This window comes from Saimiri boliviensis, chromosome 1 (genome assembly GCF_048565385.1).
Source record: "Saimiri boliviensis isolate mSaiBol1 chromosome 1, mSaiBol1.pri, whole genome shotgun sequence".
Classification (NCBI taxonomy): Eukaryota; Metazoa; Chordata; class Mammalia; order Primates; family Cebidae; genus Saimiri; species Saimiri boliviensis.
Window position 1 is genome coordinate 19,792,271 of NC_133449.1, and position 21,825 is coordinate 19,814,095.

Consider the following 21,825-nt stretch of genomic DNA (forward strand, 5'->3'; position numbering starts at 1 on the left):
GGGGTTGGTCATTAAAACGGAGATTCATGGTCTACAACAGATTTCTAAAACTATAAAGCTGAAATGTAAACCAATTACGTAAAGGAGGAAAAGCTATTGCCTAAGTTTTTCCCTGTAGCATTACAACTACAAAACAGTACTAACTTCCTGGAAACTTTAGTTCATTCTGGATAATGTTTCAGTTTTTCTTAGGAATTTCAAATTGGCCAAACAGATAAAAATAAAGCTTACACCCAAAACTAAATACAATAAAAAGCAACCATAATAGGGATGAATAAATAGTATGTTACCTGCTAATGTAGCTGCTGCAGCCAATCCTGCTGCAGTATACGGATCGGTCCCTGGAGGAGCAGCACTAATAATGTATGGATTTGGCACAAATGCAGCTGGAGCAAGGCCTGCTGAGAATACACCAGCTATATTTTACAAGGGGAGAAATAATAAACAACAATGTAAAGTATGATTTTTTTCATTAGATAAAAACATTTCTACTCTGAATCTGGTGTGAAGTGAGGGGAAGGAAAGTGTGCATAATGGTTCAAATTTTTACTAAGTGACCTTAGGCATGTACCGCTAACTCTAATTAAAGTTTTCATTTAAGAAATGGCTGTTTTACAGAACTATTGTGAGTATTAAATGTGATACCAATTATGACATAACTATACAGTCGCTAGGGATATGTTATAGAAAATAAAAATATAAATACAAAAATAAAAAATAAATGACTGTACAGTGTATTAGCACGTGACTGGCACAAAATAAATGTGAGAGCTAGAACTGCTACTGGTAAACAGCAGCTTTTCACTCAATCTTATGTGGTCACATCATGAGCTAGGGATTCAGTGAGGCAGGAATATACAATTCTGCCCTCAAAAAGCACTCCATCTGGTAAGAAAAACAAGTAAATCAGCAAATAGAATATTAGCATATTAAGTGCTCTGGGCACAGAGAGGAGGAATATCTAATAAACTTTGGAAGGAGTAAAATGAATGGGGTAAGAGAAAATAAAACTGAAGCTATAACTCCTTTGGAAGGAGTGAGTAAAATGAATGGTGTAAGAGAAAATAAAACTGAAGCTATAACCAGCATGAAGACCAATGAAAACTTCCTGGTTCATGCTAAGTAGTTGGGACTTTACCCTCCAGTCAATAGGGAAACAAGAAAGAGCTTAAAGGCTAGTGACTTTAAACCCACTTCTGAGTGTAACATATGCCCATATGAATTTAGTAAAGGCTAAAAAGATTTAAAAATATACATCTGCAGTACTCATTAAAGAAAGAAGGAACTCTTAGATGTTGCGCAATTACTGTATAGGTCTTTTGACCATAGCTACTGAAAAATACTACTTCACAACACCCTGTCTCAAAAATAAATAAAAAATAATAGGCTAGGCGCAGTGGCTCATGCTTGTAATCCCGGTACTTTGGGAGGTCGAGGTGGGTGGATCACCTGAGCTCAGGAGTTCAAGACCAGGTTGGCCAACATGGTGAAATCTCGTTGCTACTAAAAATACAAAAAATAAGCCGGGCGTGGTGGCAGACACCTGTAATCCCAGCTACTCAGGAGGCTGAGGCACAAGAATCACTTGAGTCTAGGAGGCGGAGGCTGCAGTAAGCCAAGATCACGACTCTGGGCAACAAAGCGAGACTCCGCCTCAAAAAAAATAAATAAATAAAAGCAATATTTTAAAAAAGTATTCAAAAGGACAACATATCTTACTAGGCCTTAAAATCAAAATTCATAAACTATTTTCAACCATCTTATAGTAGCTTTCAAAGGTTTAACTGTAATCTACAATATGAAATACACTTCACAACATCCTAGCGTCCATATACACATATACCACAAACAAGTCTCACAACCAAAATTTGTCCCTATGAAGTGCCAATACAACTCTACATTCTGCTGTACTCAAATTTTCCATTTATCATGGTGGTGTTATGAAATGGTTCTCCCCAAAAGTTCCTGGCTAATAAATCCCATAGCCCTCATCAGTCTTTTGTTAGCCCTCAAGGGCAGGCTCTGACCTCCTCCTACCCTCCTTTCAATCAAATGTTTGTTCCCCCACCTTTCAGGCTGTGGGTCTTAAGACCCTCTCTTGAGAGGGTTCTACCTTACAACCTGGAGGAAGGAATGCTTCCATAAAAATCCAAGAGGACTGGCTTCAGAGAGCTCCCAGATAGCTGAATATGTGAAGGTTCCTTAAGGGTGGCATGCTCAGGGAGGGCATGGAAGTTCCACACCCCTTCTTCCATACCTTGCCCTACACAGCTCTGCACACCTGTATCCTTTACAGTATCTTTCATAATAAACCAGTAAATGTAGTAAGTGTTCTGTGAGCCACTCCAGCAAATCAAATCCAAAGTTAGTATTGTGAGGGGCTTGTGAGAACTCCAACTTAAAGTTAGTCAGAAGTTCTAGAGGCCCAGACTTGTGACTAGTATGTGTTGGGGGTGGAAAGCAGACTTGGAGACTGAGGCCTCAACTTCTGGAATCTGACACTATCTGGGTAGACAGTGTTGGAACTGAATTAGAGGACCATCCCGCTGGTGTCTCCTGCTTGGTGTGTGGGGAAAACTGCCCAGCAGTCTGTGTTGTCATGGCATGAGAAAAGAGGAAAAACAAGGTTTTAGGCTGGGCATGCTGGCTCACACCTGTGATCCCAGGACTTTGGGAGGCCAAAGTAGACAGATCACTTGAGGCCAAGAGTTCAAGACTGGTCTGGCCAACATAGTGAAACCTCTCATCTCTACTAAAAATATAAAAATTAGCATGCCTATAATCCTAGCTATTTGGGAGGCTGAAGCATGAGAGTTGCTTGAACCCAGGAGGTGGAGGCTGCTGCGAGCCAAGATCACACCACTGCACTCCAGCCTGAGCAACAAAGTCAGACTCTGTCTCCTAAATAAATAACAACATGGTTTTAGAGAAAGTTTTCCCCACATACAATCATTTTCTGTAACCTACTTAATTTTTAAAAATATAAGCCACAACACGGATTTCATACCTAGGCACAACAGAGCCATTTGAGAAATCTGCTTTTATCTATGAAAAGAGTTGATACTGAAGAGATTTGTTCTGCGGCAAGTATTAGGGCAATGGCACATTTAAAAATGTTCTGGTTGACAAATTGGTTGAGTTTATCTAAAGACCTGGAATCAACAAAAAGGAAAATGCCTGGATTGCAATAAGAGGTTGTGGAAACAAATGATTTATCATTAAGATGAATCCTCCAGGTAGCAGGCTTCAAAGAGAATAGTCTGTAAGTGTTTATTCTCAGACTTAGGGTCTGTGCTGATGTGAGCACTGGAGAAGTCTAATGAAGCACGTCCAACTCCTACTTCCCATCACAGCTTGAACCAATATAATGACACATGTCCAACCTCTGCTTCCATCACAGCCTGAACCAGTCTTTCAGGTGAAATTTTAAGGGCACCCTGGCCAAGAAGAAGTGCATTCAGATGGTTGCTGGGGGCTTAGAATTTTATTTTAGTTTACACTTTTTATGAAGAAAATATGAATTAAACTATGAGTTCAATAAAATCTCTTCATTTTAAAGTCATTTGTTGAGTCACATTTTTAACTATGCCCTGGGTCAAAAAGGTTGCAAGATTCCACTCAGGTTAGTGAAAGTAAATAAATCTCCCACAAATCACCAAGCCAAAAAAGAAAAGTTAAGCTGGAAATTGCACCGGGCAACCTGCCTCCCATTCTATTCCTAAATAAGATGGCTACAAAGTTTAAAACAAAAAGGTACATACCTGCCTCGCAATTTGCCTGAAAGGAAATTCCTTGTGGACAATGAACGGATAGGCAGAGCTCAAAGTCATCCCTCTGCTCACATGAGACAAAAACATATCTATTTCTTCACTAAGCCAGACTAAGGCATAACTGACTATTCCTGTAAATTGTGCATTCAGTGAAAAACTAATCAGAAACTCTAAAGAATGCATTCATTTGTCTCTTATTTGCCTATGACCTGGTAGCCCCCACCCAGCTTCCAGTTGTCCCACATTTCTGGACCAAACCAATGTACATCTTACATATACTGACTAATGTCTCACGTCTTCCCTAAAATGTAAACTAAGTGATGCCCCAACGACCTCTGACTCATGTTGTCAGGACCTCCTGAGGCTATGTCATGGGCATGTCCTTAACTTTGGCAAAATAATATCTAAACTGACTGAGACCTGTCTCGGGTATCTTTTGGTTTGCAGCTTCATCTATTATGAACTATCTTTATCCCAAAAGTAGAAAATAATGTCTCAGGATTCCTGTTCTACTTACACCACTAAAAAAAAAAAAAAAAATCTAAAAGTCAGGATTATTTAATATTTTATAATTTTATGATAAAAAGATTATTATTAAAAATTCAAATACTGGAAGATATAAAGTAGAAAGTGAAAATCCTCACGTAACCTTTCCTGGTATGTTTTATATCCTCCTCAATTTTTAAATGCATACATACTCATACATTTTGTATTCTAACCTATAATGGTACTTTAATATACCTTTTCACTTATCAATTAATCATAGATCTCTGTCTACAGATACATAACTAGTTTATTCTTTTTTTTTTTTTTTGAGACAGGGTATTGCTTTGTCACCCAGGCTTGGAATGCAGTGGCATGATCATGGCAAACAGCAGCCTTGACCTTCCAGGCTCAAGTGATCCTCCCACCTTAGCCTCCTGAGTAGTTGGGACTACAGGAATGCACTACCATATCAGTATTTTTTTGTAGAGGGAGGGTTCAGCCATATTGCCTAGGCTGGTCTTGAACTCCTAGGCTCAAGTGATCCACCCACCTTGACCTCCCCACAGTGCTGGGATTACAAGTGTGAGCCACCGTGCCCAGCCACTCTTTATTTTTAATGGCTACATAATATGTACTCTTCCATATAGAAGGAACATGATATAATCAGTCTACCACCTTAATATATTTAGATAGTTCATAATCTTTTGCTATAAACAATGCTATCATTCTATACAAGTTTGTACATTACCATATCCTTACAAAAATTTACTTCAATGAATAAAAACAAATTCTCTTTTATAAGAAACAATGTATCACTATGTTAAGAGATTCAGGCTGGCCTCAAACTCCCAGGCTCAACTGATGTTCCCGCCTCAACCTCCAGTAGCATAGAAAAGGCATGTGCTACCACACCTGACTTTTGTTTTTGTCATATAAATTCTTGATCCACATTTCTAGATTATCTTCCAGGAAAACTGTGCTAGTTTAGATTCCAAAAGTAGGAGTGCCACTTACACTCTTGCCAAAACAGTATATTATCAGACATTTTGATGAGTTGCCAACCTAACAGGTAAAACAAACTTAAAACTTTTTTTTAAATTTCTATTAATTCATAGTTGTTTGGCTATCAACAAGACAAATGTATCCAATCTTTTAAGCTTTTGTTTTTCTCATTAAAAATTTCAATCCATTAGGAATGAGACCCAATAACCCCCAAGCTATTTTCCAAATAATCATTCTTTTCACATTGATTTTAAATTCATCTCATCACTCTACCCTAAACAAGCATGCAAGCACACACAGATCTATTTCCAAGTGATCTTGTTCAATGATCTACTCGTTTATTTTGAGTCCAGTACCACACTATTTGAATCATCATAAACAGTCATTGTTTTAAAAAACTGAAACCATGCTCCAAAAAGTTAAAGAAAGCAGTGACTAGTAAAAATTGAGTTTGCAGGATGGCAGGTATGAAAAGAAAGAACTTGCAGAAAGAAATGCAGAAACTCTGTATTTGTAAGATAACAAAAAAAACTGGCTAAAATCAGTTAAAACCAATATGGAAAAATGAAGTCTGTGCAGAACAAGCCTGCTGACAACACAGCCCAAACTTCCACATTTCATACTAACTCCCCCACAACAATTTGCACATGCCACCCATGAAGAGGTATGAAGAGGTGCATGCTAAGGACTTTCCAGGGCTCCCCATTCCTTCCACCAATCACTTAATAATCTCAAAATCCACCCCTTAAGGCATTTCTAATAAAAATTACTCCCTTTTAAAGCCAGCACAGCCCTTTTAAAGCTGGACTCCTGTCTCCTTTTTGGTTGACCTACAAAAAAAGCTTTTCTTTTCTCAAAAACTTGATGCCATAGCATTGGCTTCTACTTTATCAGGCAGCAAGCCCTTTTGCCCTGAAACAATATGGTTGAGCAAGTCCTCCTCCTCCACTTAAGTTTTAGTTTTCCATTAATTTTCTGTTTAGTTTTCTGAGACAAGCTTTGAAGTTTCAAAACAAAACCTAAGGGGATTCTGACCAAGAGTATATTAAATACACACATTAATTTAGGGAGAACTGACATTTTTACAATGCTGAGTTTTCCCCAGAAAAATCACGTGTCTCCGTTTATTCAAGACTTCTGGAGAAGTTTACAATTTTCTTTACAAACGCTTTGCACATCTTTACTTATTCCCTAACTCATTCCACAGCTTTTCATTTCTTCTTTATATATCCCATGTCTTGATTACTAAGGGGAATTACAGTGTTCTGGGCAACCATCTAAGTTTTATTTCTAATTCATTTAGTGGTAGATGATAGCCAATTATGCAGCCCACTTAGAATTATTTTTTCAATGTATAAGACCATGAAATGTCTCCTTTTCACAGCAGTCTGTTGTTTTAAGACTTCTCTGATGATCTTTGATGACTTATGTCCTTTGTCCCTTAAGGTTCTGAATACACTCTTACAGTCTTTGCACTTTAAAGTTCCCTTCTGTATCTTAGAACTCTGCAACATGTTTTCTGGCTGATCCTTCTTGTCTGTACTGTCATTTTTGTTTGAAACATTATCTTACATGAGAGTTTCTCATGAACTCACCTGTCTATTATGTGGTATCAGAATTGCCTCAACTCTATATTATAGGGTCAAATCTCCAAACCAAGTCTTTTATTAGTAGCTGGGGAGCTCTTACATGGTTACCATAACTCAAACCCCAGTGGCTATACTGTATAGGCCCCTTTTTGTTTATTCCTCTTCCAGCCATCTGCAGGTCACATGGCTTCATTCCCAATTTACACCCCTCTATGAATTCTCTCTCAACTCCTTGTACTACAGAAAATTCCCAATCAACTACACAACCATGCCTTTTTCTTTTCATCTATTCTATTATTTCTGTCTGGCCCAGAGCATGGGTTAAGCCTCGTGTCTTTTAAAAAATTTTTATTTTATATGTAAAACGGGGTTTCACCATGTTGGTCAGGCTAGTCTTCAACTCCCGACCTCAGGTGATCCGCCCACCTTGGCCTCCAAAGTGCCTGGATTACAGGTGTGAGCCACCACGCCCGGCAAGCCTCATGTCTTACCTATTTTTGTAAAAACTAGCTAAACTAATTTTAATATTTTTCAATAATTCAAACAGTAAAATTCAAACACATGAAAATCACTTGAAGTTCCTATTTCAGAACCCGTAAACAAAGTTTTACTGGAACATGGCAATATTTATGTATATTTAATGACCATTTTCATACTATACCAGGACAGTGGAGTGGTCGTGACCAAAACCATATGGACTGCAAAGCTTTAAATATTCAATAGCCCTTTACAGAAGACATTTGTCAACTCACATTCTAAAATTTTCCACATATAGTCACGGTGCATTTAAAACGTGACCAGTGGAGGGAGGGATCCAAGATGGCCGATTAGGAGCAGCTCAGGATTGCAGCTCCCAGTGAAAGTGCAGAGGGTGAGTGGATGCGACATTTCCGGACGGATTTTTATTGCTCAAAGACCAGGAGATTCCCAGGCGAAGGAGCCTCACGGGTCACCAGCATGGCTGGTTTGGCCTGCGAGGCTATTTTGCCCATGCGCCAGGGCTGCGGTTCTCTGTACAAAATACACAGGTCTGGGCGCCGTTTTAGCTAGCTATTGGAGCTCCCGGAAGGCAGAGTCGCCCATTCATTTGATTAAAAAGGGGACTGAAACAGGGAACCAGGCCAGGAGTTTCCTGGGCACAAAAGCGCCACAGCGCGCTGTTTCAGCCAGCACACTGGGTTGCCGCACAGGATTATCACACAGATCCTGATGCCTTTTCAACAGGTGACTGGAACATCTGGGAGAGAGTCAACCACTGAACTAAAAAAAAGGCTCTGAGGCAGGGAGCCAGGTGATCAGGCTCGGGTGGTCCCACCCCCACAAAAAAAAACAGCAATTGGAAAAGCTCTGGGTTGAGAGTTTCACAGCAAGCACAGCTGAACCCGGGAAGATAGAGCTCTGTGGGGGAGGGGCATCCGCCATTACCGAGGCACTCCACCACTACGGAGGTAGTCCGCCATTGCTGAGGCAGCCCGCCATTACAGACAGAGTTCACCATTACTGAGGTGGGCCACCATTGCTGAGGTAGTTCTAACTATACCCGTATAAACAGGACCACAGGGAAGTTCACACGGCAGCTGGGTGGAGCCCACAGCAGCTCAGCAAAGCCTCTACAGGCAGACAGTGACTACGCTGCCTCCTTGCTGGGCAGGACAGCCCTGAAAAAAAAGGCAGCAGCACAACGGAAACTCACAAATAAAGCCCTAACTCCCTGGGACAGAGCACCTGGGGAAAAAAAGAGGTTTATGAGTTCTGCTGTAGCAGACTTAAACATACCTGCCCAGCAGCTCTAAATGAACAACAGAGCTCACAGTTCAGCACCTGAGCTCCTATAAAGGACAGACTGTCTCCTCAAGCAGCTCCCTGACCCCTGTATATCCAGAGTCACCTCATAAAGGAGAGCTCAGACTCACATTTGGTGGGTATCCTTCTGGGACAAAGATAGCAGAAGAAGAAACTGACAGCAACCCTTACTGTTCTGCAGCTGCTGCAGGTGATCCCAGGCAAGCAGGGCCTGGAGTGGACCTCAGCAGTCCTGCAGCAGAGGGGCTAGACTGTTAGAAGGAAAACTAAGAAACAGAAAGAAATAACTTCATCATCAACAAACTGGATGTCCACTCAAGAGACCCAATCTGAAAGTCAACAACTACAAAGATGACAGGTGGATAAATCCACAAAGATACAAAGAAACCAGTGCAAAAAGGATGAAAACACCCAAAACCAGAACGCCTCTCCTCCTAACAAGGGATCACAACTCCTCACCAGCAAGGGAACAAGCCTGGATGGAGAAGGTGTGTGATTAATTGACAGAATCAGGCTTCAGAAGGCGGGTAATAAGAAACTTCTGTGAGCTAAAAGAACATGTTCTAGCCCAATGCAAAAAAAACTAAGAACGTTGAAAAAAGATTTGACAAAATGCTAATGAGAATAGACAACTTAGAGAAGAATACAAGTGAATTCAGGGAGCTGAAAAACACAACACGAGAACTTCACAAAGCATACACAAGTTTCAACAGCCGAATTGACCAAGCAGAAGAAAGGGTATCAGAGGTCGGAGATAAACTCAATGAAATAAAACAACAAGGCATGATTAGAGAAAAAAGAGTAAAAAGGAATGAACAAAGTCTCCAAGAAATATGGGACTATGTGAAAAGACCTAATCTATGTTTGATAGGTGTACCTGAATGTGACGGAGAGAATGAATCCAACCTGGAAAATACTCTTCTGGATATCATCCAGGAAAACTTCCCCAACCTAGCAAGGCAGGCCAATATTCAAGTCCAGGAAATACAGAGAACACCACAAAGATATTCCTCAAGAAGAGCAACCCCAAAGCATATAATTGTCAGATTCACCAGGGTTGAAATGAAGGAGAAAATACTAAGGGCAGCCAGAGAGAAATGTCAGGTTACCCACAAAGGGAAACCCATCAGACTCACAACAGATCTCTCAGCAGAAACCCTACAAGACAGAAGAGAGTGGGGGCCAATATTCAACATCCTTAAAGAAAAGAACTTTCAACCTAGAATTTCATATCCAGCCAAACTAAGCTTCATAAGTGAAGGAGAAATAAAATCCTTTATGAACAAGCAATTGCTGAGAGATTTCATCACCACCAGGCCTGCTTTACAAGAGCTCCAGAAGGAAGCACTAAACATAGAAAGGAACAACCAGTACCAGCCACTCCAAAAATTACCAAATGGTAAAAAGCATCGACACAATGAAGAAACTGCATCAACTAACGGGCAAAACAGCCAGCTAGCATCAAAATGGCAGGATCAAATTCACACATAACAATATTAAACCTAAATGTAAACGGGCTAAATGCCCCAATCAAAAGACACAGACAGGCAAATTGGATACAAAGCCAAAACTCATCAGTGTGCTGTATCCAGGAAACCCATCTCACATGCAAGGATACACAAAGGCTCAAAATAAAGGGATGGAGAAAGATTTACCAAGCAAATGAAGAGCAAAAAAAGCATGAGTTACAATTCTCGTCTCTGATAAAATAGACTTTAAACCAAAAAAGATTAAAAGAGACAAAGAAGGACATTACATAATGGTAAAAGGATCAATGCAACAAGAAGAGCTAACGATCCTAAATATATACGCACCAAATACAGGAGCACCCAGATACATAAAGCAAGTTCTTAATGACTTACAAAGAGACTTAGACTCCCACATAATAATAGTGGCAGACTTTAACACCCTACTGCCGATATCAGACAGATCAACGAGACAGAAAAATCAACAAAGATATCCAGGACTTGAACTCAGACCTGGACCAAGCAAACCTAACAGACATTTACAGAACTCCCCACCCCAAATACACAGAATATTCATTCTTCTCAGCACCACATCACACCTACTCTAAAACCGACCACATAATTGGAAGTAAATCACTCCTCAGCAAATGCAAAAGAACGGAAATCATAACAAACAGTCTCTCAGAGTTCAGAAACTAACTCAGAACTGCACAGTTTCACGGAAACTGAACTGGCTCTTGAATGTTGACTGGATAAACAATGAAATGAAGACAGAAATAAAGATGTTCTTCAAAACCAACAAGAATGAAGACACAACATACCAGAATCTATGGGACACATTTAAATCAGTCTCTAGAGGAAAATATATAGCAATAAATGCCCACATGAGAAGCAAGGTGAGATCTAAAATTGGCACCCGATCCGCTGAAATTGAAAGAGCTAGAGGGGCAAGATCAAAAAAACTCATGACCTAGCAGAAGACAAGAAATAACTAAGATCACAGCAGAAGTGAAGGAGATAGAGACACAAAAAACATTTCAAAAAATCAGTAAATCCAGGAACTGGTTTTTCGAAAAGATCAACAAAATAGACCACTAGCCAGATTGATAAAAAAGAAAAGAGAGAATAATCAAATAGATCCAATAAAAAACGATAAAGGGGATATCACCACAGATTCCACAGAAACTCAAACCATCATCAGAGATTATTACAAACAACTCTATGCACATAAACCAGTAAACCTGGAAGAAATGGATAAATTCCTGGACACTTGCATCCTCCCAAGCCTAAACTAGGAAGAAGTGGAAACCCTGAATAGACCAGTAACATGGTCTGAAGTTGAGGCAGCAATTAAGAGCCCACCACCCAAAAAAAGCCCAGGTCCAGATGGGTTCACAGCCGAATTCTACCAGACATACAAAGAGGAGCTGGTACCATTCCTTCTGAAACTATTCCAAATAATCCAAAAAGAGGGAATCCTTCCCAAATCAAGTTATGAGACCAACATCATCCTGATACCAAAACCCGGCAGAGACTTGGCAAGAAAAGAAAATTTCAGGCCAATATCCATGATGAACATAGATGCAAAAATCTTCAATAAAATACTGGCAAGCCGACTGCAACAGCACATCAAAAAGCTTATCCACCGGGGGGCCGGGCGCGGTGGCTCAAGCCTGTAATCCCAGCACTTTGGGAGGCCGAGGCGGGTGGATCACAAGGTCGAGAGATCGCGACCAACCTGGTCAACACGGTGAAACCCCGTCTCTACTAAAAATACAAAACATTAGCTGGGCATGGTGGCGCGTGCCTGTAATCCTAGCTACTCAGGAGGCTGAGGCAGGAGAATTGCCTGAACCCAGGAGGCAGAGGTTGCGGTGAGCCGAGATCGCGCCATTGCACTCCAGCCTGGGTAACAAGAGCGAAACTCCGTCTCAAAAAAAAAAAAAAAAAAAAAAAAAAGCTTATCCACCATGATCAAGTAGGATTCATCCCGGGAATGCAAGGGGGGTTCAACATACGCCAGTCTATAAACATAATTCACCACCCAAACAGAACCAAAGACAAAAACCACATGATTATCTCAATTGATGCAGAGAAGGCCTTTGACAAAATTCAACAGCCCTTTATGCTAAAAACCCTCAATAAACTAAGTATTGACAGAATGTATCTCAAAATAATAAAAGCTATTTACGACAAACCAACAGCCAATATCATACTGAATGGGCAAAAACTGGAAGCATTAGCTTTGGAATGTGGCACTAGACAAGGATGCCCTCTCTCACCACTCCTATTCAATACAGTACTGGAAGTTCTAGCCAGAGCAATCAGGCAAGAAAAAGAAATGAAGCGTATTCAAATAGGAAAGGAGGAAGTCAAATTGTCTCTATTTGCAGATGACATGATTGTATATCTAGATGAACCCATCGTCTCAGCTCAAAATCTCCTGAAACTGATGAGCAACTTCAGCAACTCTCAGGATACAAAATCAATGTGCAAAAATCACAAGCATTCCTATACACCACTAACAGACTTAAAGAGTCAAATCAAGAATGAACTGCCATTCACAATTGCTACAAAGTGAATAAAATACCTAGGAATACAACTAACAAGAAATGTAAAGGACCTCTTCAAAGAGAACCACAAACCACTGCTTAACGAAGTAAGAGAGGACACAAACAGATGGAGAAACATTCCATGTTCATGGTTAGGAAGAATCAATATCGTGAAAATGGCCATACTGCCCAAAGTACTTTACAGAATCAATGCTATCCCCATCAAGCTACCAATGACCTTCTTCACAGGACTGGAAAAAAACACTTTAAACTTCATATGAAACCAAAATAGAGCCTGCATAGCCAAGTCAATTCTAAGCAAAAAGAACAAAGCAGGAGGCATCACACTACCGGATTTCAAACTATACTACAAGGCTACAGTAATCAAAACAGTATGGTACTGGTACCAAAACAGAGATAAAGACCAATGGAGAAGAACAGAGGCCTCGGAGGCAACACCACACATCTACAGCCATCTGATCTTTGACAAACCTGAAAAAAACAAGCAATGGGGAAAGGATTCCCTGTTTAATAAATGGTGTTGGGAAAACTGGCTAGCCATGTGCAGAAAGCAGAAACTGGACCCCTTCCTGACACCTTACACCAAAATTAACTCTAGATGGATTAAAGACTTAAACATAAGACCTGACACCATAAAAATCCTAGAAGAAAATCTAGGCAAAACCATTCAGGACACAGGCGTAGGCAAGGACTTCATGACCAAAACACCAAAAGCATTGGCAACAAAAGCCAAAATAGACAAATGAGACCTAATCAAACTCCACAGCTTCTGCACAGCAAAAGAAACAGTCATTAGAGTGAATTGGCAACCAACAGAATGGGAAAAAATTTTTGTAGTCTACCCATCTGACAAAGGGCTGATATCCAGAATTTACAAAGAGCTGAAACAGATTTACAAGAAAAAAACAAACAAGCCCATTCAAAAGTGGGTGAAGGACATGAACGGACACTTTACAAAAGAAGACATACGTTTGAGGCCAACAAACATGAAATAATGCTCATCATCACTGGTCATTAGAGAAATGCTAATCAAAACTACATTGAGATACCATCTCACGCCAGTCAGAATGGCGATCATTAAAAAATCTGGAGACAACAGATGCTGGAGAGGATGTGGAGAAATAGGAACACTTTTACACTGTTGGTGGGAGTGTAAATTAGTTCAACCATTGTGGAAGACAGTGTGGCAATTCCTCAAGGACCTAGAAATAGAAATTCCATTTGACCCAGCAATCCCATTACTCGGTATATATCCAAAGGATTATAAATTGTTCTCCTATAAGGACACATGCACACGAAATGTTCATTGCAGCATAGTTTACAATAGCAAAGACTTGGAACCAGCCCAAATGCCCATCGATGAAAGACTGGACAGGGAAAATGTGGCACATATACACCATGGAATATTATGCAGCCATCAAAAACGATGAGTTCGTGTCCTTTGTAGGGACATGGATGAACCTGGAAACCATCATTCTCAGCAAAATGACACAAGAACAGAAAATCAAACACTGCATGTTCTCACTCATAGGCAGGTGTTGAACAATGAGAACACATGGATACGGAGAGCAGAGCACTACACACTGGGGTCTGTTGCCGGGAAATAGGGGAGGGACTGTGAGGGGTGAGGGACAGTGAGGGGTGGGGAGTTAGGGAGAGACGGCATTCGGGAGAAATGCCAGATACAGATGATGGGGAGGAAGGCAGCAAATCATACTGCCATGTGTGTACCTATGCAACAATCTTGCATGTTCTTCACATGTACCCCAAAACCTAAAATGCAAAAAAAAAAATCGCAATTCGCCAATTAAAAAAATAAATAAAATGTGACTTAAAAAAAAAAATTGCAATTCACCAATTAAAAAAATAAATAAATAAAATGTGACTAGTTTGAGATCAGCTATATTCAAAGCTGACTTGAGATCAGCTATATTTCAAAAACAATATTAAGAATGCAAAAATTCTCATTAGTAAGTTCCATATTGATTATATTTTGCAATATTTTGGATGAATTAAAATATTCAAATTAATTTTACCTATTTTTTAAAACATGATTACTAAATAACGAAAATTATATGGTACACATTATATATATATTTCTTTTTTTTTTTTTTTTGAGACGGAGTTTCGCTCTCATTACCCAGGCTGGAGTGCAATGGCGCGATCTGGGCTCACCGCAACCTCCGCCTCCTGGGTTCAGGCAATTCTCCTGCCTCAGCCTCCCGAGTAGGTGGGACTACAGGCATGCACCACCATGCCCAGCTAGTTTTTGTATTTTTAGTAGAGACGGGGTTTCACCATGTTGACCAGGATGGTCTCGATCTCTTGACCTCGTGATCCACCCGCCTCGGCCTCCCAAAGTGCTGGGATTACAGGCTTGAGCCACCGCGCCCACCAATAATTTTTGTAGTTTTTTTTTTTTGAGATGGAGTTTTGCTCTTGTTACCCAGGCTGGAGTGCAGTGGCACAATCTTGGCTCACTGCAACCTCCACCTCCTGGGTTCAGGCAATTCTCCTGCCTCAGCCTCCTGAGTAGCTGGGACCTCGTGATCCACCCGCCTTGGCCTCCCAAAGTGCTGGCATTACAAGCGTGAGCCATGTATACGTTATATATATATACTTCTATTGAATAGTCCTTTTCTAAATGAGCTACTGGCCAGCTAAGAGGTGACTGGGCAAACTTGGATAAAAAAAGATTGTCAACAATGAATACACTTAACTGTGGAACTGAGTTAAAACGTGGGGTCAAAATTTTGATAAATTATGCTTTCTAGGTTTTCAAATTTATTATATTAGGTTTCACACACAAAAAAGTTCTGCCACATCTTTAAGATTACCTAAGTCCAATATATTAAAATACTCTAAGGAATTAAAATAAAAGAGAAATATCTGGGCTGGGTACAGTGGCTCATACCTATAACCTCAGCATTTTGGGAAGCCAAGCAATTCTCCTGCCTCAGACTTCCAAGTATCTGGGATTAGACGCCCTTGCCACCATGTCCGGCTAATTTTTCTATTTTTGTAGAGAGACGGTTTCACCATGTTGGCCAGGCTGGTCTTGAACTCCTGACCTCAGGTGATCCGCTTGCCTCGGCTTCCCAAAGTGCTGGAATTACAGGAGGGCACCACTGCACCCAGCCTGACACCTTTGATTAAAAGAAGAAATAGGCCACATGTGGTGGCTCACGCTTGTAATCCCAGCACTTTCGGAGACAAAGGCAGGCAGATCACCTGAGGTCAGGAGCTCGAAATCAGCCTGGCCAACATGGTAAAACCTTGCCTGTACTAAAAATATAAAAATTAGCTGGGTGTGGTGGTGGGCACCTGTGATCCTAGCTACTCAGGAGGCTGAGGCAGGAGAAACCCTTGCACTTAGGAGGCGGAGACTGCAGTAAGCCAAGATCACACTACTACACTCCAGCCTGGGTGAGACTGAGACAGTCTCCAAAACAAACAAGCAAACAAACCAACAAAGAAAAATTAAAAAAAAAAAAAATGTTTAGGAAGCCATACTGCATTAACATAGAACAGGGTGATGTTAAGGAAGGAGAACTCCCTTCCAGAAACTCTGATGTTGAATAGTATTCATACAAGCTTAGTCAAAATCAGACAGGCATAAAAATGGTTACATAAATCTACATGTGATAAAACGAAATAAAACTATACATACATACTGCATCAATATCATGTTACTGTTTTTGATACTGTACTGTAACTATTTAAGTGTAGCCATTAGGGGAACCTAGGTAAAGGGAATAGGGAAATTATTCCCATATTATTACTGCAGGAGGTAGGGGGACCCAGTACAGACAACACAATGTACCAAGCTTGAATTCTAGCAGAAGCTTGAGTTCTAGCTGATTAAAAGTCAAAGACCAAGTAACTACATGAAAAAATATATATATATATATTTTACGAAAAAAATTTAAACGAACATACTGACTTGATAATGGACACAAATAACTAAATTTGAATTTCCAGGTGTCTGACTTTCTCAACTTTGCATTGGAAAAAAACTTATGTGATGACAACTTTTATCAAATCACAGATTTTTATTTAATTTAACCAGTGATGTGAATAATCAGAAACAATTCCCTAGTTAATGAATACCTTTGTCATATAATCTATTACTTGTTGATCTCAGATGTTCCAAAAAGTAACAAAACCTCACCAATCAGTAAATGAAGTGAAACATTCTAAACATTTTAACAAGACTTTTTTAATTAGTCTGGTCAAAATGAGAACTTATGAAGACTCACCTATATGTGGCTGCTGAGCTGCTGCTAATGCGTATTGCTGCTGTTGAGCTGCAGTTAACTGCTGAACTGTTAGTGCATTAGTCCTCTGAAAGAGCTATTTGGAAAATATTTAATACAAAGATTCATGTCAAAATCTTTCATTTCTAATTAGAAATCTGAATAAAACATTTTAAACAGTTCTTTCTCAAATACAAGGACACTTTAATCAATAAAACGTTTAGTACTTAAAACCCCTACCATTCACTTCAATGCCACATAGCACTTCAGGCTAAACCAGTATATAGTTAAAAGGATCTTCTTAAAGAAAGAGCATGCTTTACCTGCTGCTGGGAATTGTAGTCAAAAAGGCCTACAGTAGCTCCTGAAGAGTCCATTGGTACCTGATTACCAGGATAGTCAAACTGTAAGGATTCCAGACCAACTTGTTCCATGGCATCCAGATTCTGAGTTTCAGGATTTGAAAATTCTTCAACAAGTGGTTTATTAGCTGTAGGATTAGGAAGGGGCCCCAGTCCTTCTGAGGGGTTAGTATTGGGGCCCAGGCGCTCAACTACTTCAGTTGGAGAGGCTTGACGACTTCCAGGAGTACGACTACATAAAGAAAACAGAAAAGTATTATGAATAAAAGCAACAAGTCAAAAGGTGAAATGGGAAAGTGGAAAAATCACAAAAAACAAATGGTCATAAAACACAGTGAATAAGGCATTCTGAGTCACTATGCTACCTTAGCACATTTTTTTCTATTTAATATAACTTTCTACTTAAGAGATGGCATGATTTGAGGATTTAAAAAATATTATTAATGATTACTCCCGTCAATCTGAATAACATAACTCAACTTTACAGATTAGAAAAACTGGCCAGCATCACAACTTACATACTACCTGAAATCTCTGTCTCAAGTCAAGCCACAAGGAACAGTATATAAATAGATTATTAAGTGGCAAATATGAAAAAGCTCAAAACCAAAACCCACTTATCATACTGCTGTCCTGCCCCCTGAACACATAATTTTGCCATAACATCCTGCTTAATAATACTTAAGAAAAAAACTGGCCATAAGAGATCATTATGGTCCTCATTATTTAAGGGGCCGAAATGTGAGATGCAACAGGAAAAAGGCACTGTACATAGTTAAGTCAAAAGGTTGACTCCCAACTTTGTCTTTTGAAAATGATTTTAAGTAAGTCATGTCATCTTTCGAGCTGCAGTTTTCTTACTGAGGAGACTTAAGAGATGACCTTTTGATTCCAACTAATAAGAACAAAAGAAACTATTTGTGAAAGCCCTCTATGAAAGCCCTCCAAAGACCATGTTTCTGATACCAAACAGTTCAGTTTAAACCATCAGAAAGAAATGAAAATGTATGGCATTTATCAAAAATTAAGTATACACAGCAAGAAAAGATCTTTCTACATTAAAAAAAAAAAAAGACCTTACTACTATACAGCCTCCTTAATTTTTCACAAGGAATTCATTAACACTGGACTAAATTTTAAGCATGGGCTTCTCTTTTTATGAATAACCTTCATGGTCTAAACTTCACTTTTACATTTCTAGCCATAATCCTCATTTATAGTTCATCTTGTTTTATATATAAATATTTCATATAGGATCCTTTCCTTTGTAATAGAGTTTATTTTTCAGAGTAACCATGCATTCACAGTATATTTAAACATGAGTATATTAAGTAAGTGGCAGTAACTGTTCTACCTGGCTTTTAATGCCAGTTGCTATATCTGTCTAACTCTGCCCAACTTCAGGTGCTCTGTACTGGAATAAATTTGGTAACATATACAGTGTAGTTTGCAAAGCAGTCTCTTGATTATAAGAATTGTTCTCTATAGATATTTAAGCAAAGCTACAATTCATTTAAACATCAACCATTTTGTTCTTGCAAAATTAGATGACTTCTAACTCCTTTCCCTTTAAGCCACACCTAATTTTGTACATGAACATTCCAAAGGCTCATTTTTCATTTGGAACATATGGAAAGAAAAGATAAAACTAAAAGGGTTTTCTTTAAAACCAGCCAATTTTTCTTTTAAAACGTGTCCTATAGTTCTTTTAATCATTTCTGTTCTACTCCAATATGTATATATTGATGACATATCAATCAGTTAATGTAGAAATTAATGATGTGCTGGCATAGTGACCATATGACCACAGCTGTTGATTGTGTTAATACATTTTAACATTGTCAAGTAGTAACTAATACTCTACCTAAAATAATTAGTAATTTAACACATATCTAAAACTTAAGGTAATAAAATTAGAATGCTAATAAATGTAAAGTCCACATTAATATTTCAGGGGAGAAGTATAACCTCTCACACAAAATAACTCATATATAACAAAAATAGAGGACATTAGGAAAAAAACGTAATGCTATCAGTGGTGCTATTTTCTTGCTATAGTTAATGGTGTATTAACACTTCAATTATAAATGTATACTCTGAAGGGTTTGTCATCAACTGAATTTTAAATGCATTTCCTTGACTAAAACTTAGATTAGGTAACAATGAAGGACAAACTCAGAATAGTTATAAAATTGAATAGCATTAAATTTATTGTCACAAGAGGTTTACTGGTTTTGGATGCTTTTTTGCACTTAGAACAGATAGAAATGGCCTGTTTCTAAGAAGCATTGTTATTTTGCTTTTGACAATTAAAGGCAATAAATGCAAAAGTATACCACCCACCATATACCTAATACTCTTTTATCTAAGATTTCATGGTTCTTAAGACCTCAAAGAAACACTCATTTTCAGGTACAGGCTCCAAAGCACCTCAATACTGAAATATTAAAGTACAGAAAATCAATACAAAGAAACAACTCCCTAATATGTAGATAAATGTGTACTGTCTAATCTAAGACCAAAGGCTAAAGTGCTTACTTAACTGCCATAAAATGACAATAAAAAGCTACAACATAAAAAATTGTAAGCTTAAAGGTAACTTTTAAAAGTCTCTAATATGTTCCCCTCTTGCTATTTTCAGGAATAATATTAACTATTAGCACAAACTTATATATTGTAAGAAAGATTACTGCTCCTAAGCTAATTTTGTCTCCTCTTTTCTAAGATTAGAAGTTAAATGGCAGGCAGGGCATAAATACTCAGAAAGAAGAAAACCCCACTGAAAGGTGCTCAAAAGCACCCCCAAGAGGGAGAAAAAAATCAGAGTAAACCTACAGTTCACTAAAATTTAACAGACAGGGAGAAAGTTCAAATTTATAGACTATTATATTAGCAGAAAAGTAAGTGCAGCTTCTAATAACACTCCTTCAACAGAATGTACTATTTTAGAGGCTGGTTTGAAGATTATTTTAAATGATTCACAATCACTAATTTTCTTTACAGAAAAAAATAAAATTTGTCCAGATTAACACAAAGTTCAAAGGAAATAAACCTAAATGATGAAAATGTCTGAATCAGTCACATCAACTAATAGTAATAATCCCTAAAAAGATATGCTTTTCTTCTTGAGAAAGTTAAAATCTTACTTAAAATCTTTGCAATCGGCATCCATTCCATTTGGCAAACCTCTGCCATTTATTTTAGAATCATCATCATCTCCTTGTTTAAGATCTCTGTTTTGGTCCTCCTCAAATGGAGAAGCCTTGCCTTTTTGATCTCCTTTCTCAGGTCCATCTGTTTCAGCATCTCTAGTGCCCTGAGGAAAAAGAATCTGTTTGATTCTGAATATTTAATAGAACACAAAAAAAGGCACCATAAGGTGACCTAAAACTACACTATAGTGCATGTAAACAATAAAAGCATAGAATCTTATTTAATTTCGTAGTCAACTAATTTATCAAAGGCCAAAAAATTGAGTACAAACTAGTGATTTATAACAGAAGGGCTAAGGCAACCTTAACTATAGCGGTGCTGGAAAAGCAGTTAACACCACAAACTAGATTAAAATTTTCTTTAATGTGTAGACAATTTTGTTTAGTTACTTTCAGATCAAGCACTACCAGGAATAGGCAATTTTAATTTTGCAGATTATGTTTTAAAATTAGTAAAATGTGACTTTTGTAACATGGTTCAGATCCATTAAGTATTTCCAGTGTTTCTATCATTTCACATTTTTTAAGTGGCTAAGCAGAAGAACAGCAATAAGTTACAAAATTTCCTTTAGCTACAGGAAGGGCACAGAAAAATAAATTGATTTTAAAAAATAAAAGTAATGTAACCAATTAACTCTCAAGCAAATATTAAATATTTCTTTATTCAAAATACTTACAAAATTTCCCTTCCTAAATCGAGAATCCAATTTATCAGCAGGAGAAGAACTCAGTACATATTCTACCATGCTCACACCAAGGCCTCCACTTTCTGATCGCGGAGACAGTATTGCATTTACTTCACTGTTTCCATGAAAACCCTGTCCAGATCTTCTCTGTACCATAATAGGCTGGGACATTGAATGGTCTGTTTGGTGAAGAAAAAACACAATTATCTACTTGTACTTCTAAGTTAAAAGGTAGTTACACAAATTAATATACTGAAGTAAGAAAAATCAGCACACTGTTTTATTTTGAATATTATATAATATTTATAAAAAGCTCTTCATTTGATTAAAATTGGCTGAAGCACATACCTTGAAAATACAGATGGAGGCTGGTCCAAGTGCAGTGGTGTTTACAATTAATTGATGACAACCAGTTACAGATTTCTTTGTTCTTTCTCCACTCCCACTGCTTCACTTGGCTAGCCTTAAAAAAATAAAAAAATAAGGCCAGGCGCAGTGGCTCACGCCTGTAATCCTAACACTTTGGGAGTCCGAGGTGGGTGGATCACCTGAGATCAGGAGTTCAAGACCAGCCTGGCCATTATAGTGAAACCCCATCTTTGTAAAAAAGTTAAAATAAA

The 21,825-nt window shown here is 38.6% G+C and overlaps 1 protein-coding gene across 22 annotated transcripts in view; it reads right to left on the minus strand.

Moving 5' to 3' along the window:
- The window catches only part of PUM2 (pumilio RNA binding family member 2), a 115,516-nt gene that overhangs the window by 56,067 nt on the left and 37,624 nt on the right, over window positions 1–21,825 (minus strand). For 14 of the 22 annotated variants that reach the window (XM_074394503.1, XM_074394457.1, XM_074394500.1 and 11 more), the window contains 5 exons: window positions 21,197–21,384; window positions 20,454–20,623; window positions 17,269–17,539; window positions 16,949–17,042; window positions 291–416 (listed from right to left, as the gene is read on the minus strand). In XM_074394503.1, coding sequence (XP_074250604.1) covers window positions 291–416; window positions 16,949–17,042; window positions 17,269–17,539; window positions 20,454–20,623; window positions 21,197–21,384 — 849 coding nt within the window. Of the gene's footprint in view, window positions 1–290; window positions 417–16,948; window positions 17,043–17,268; window positions 17,540–20,453; window positions 20,624–21,196; window positions 21,385–21,553; window positions 21,669–21,825 lie in introns of all 22 variants that reach the window. The other 8 variants (XM_074394484.1, XM_074394478.1, XM_074394441.1 and 5 more) reach the window with 4 other exon arrangements.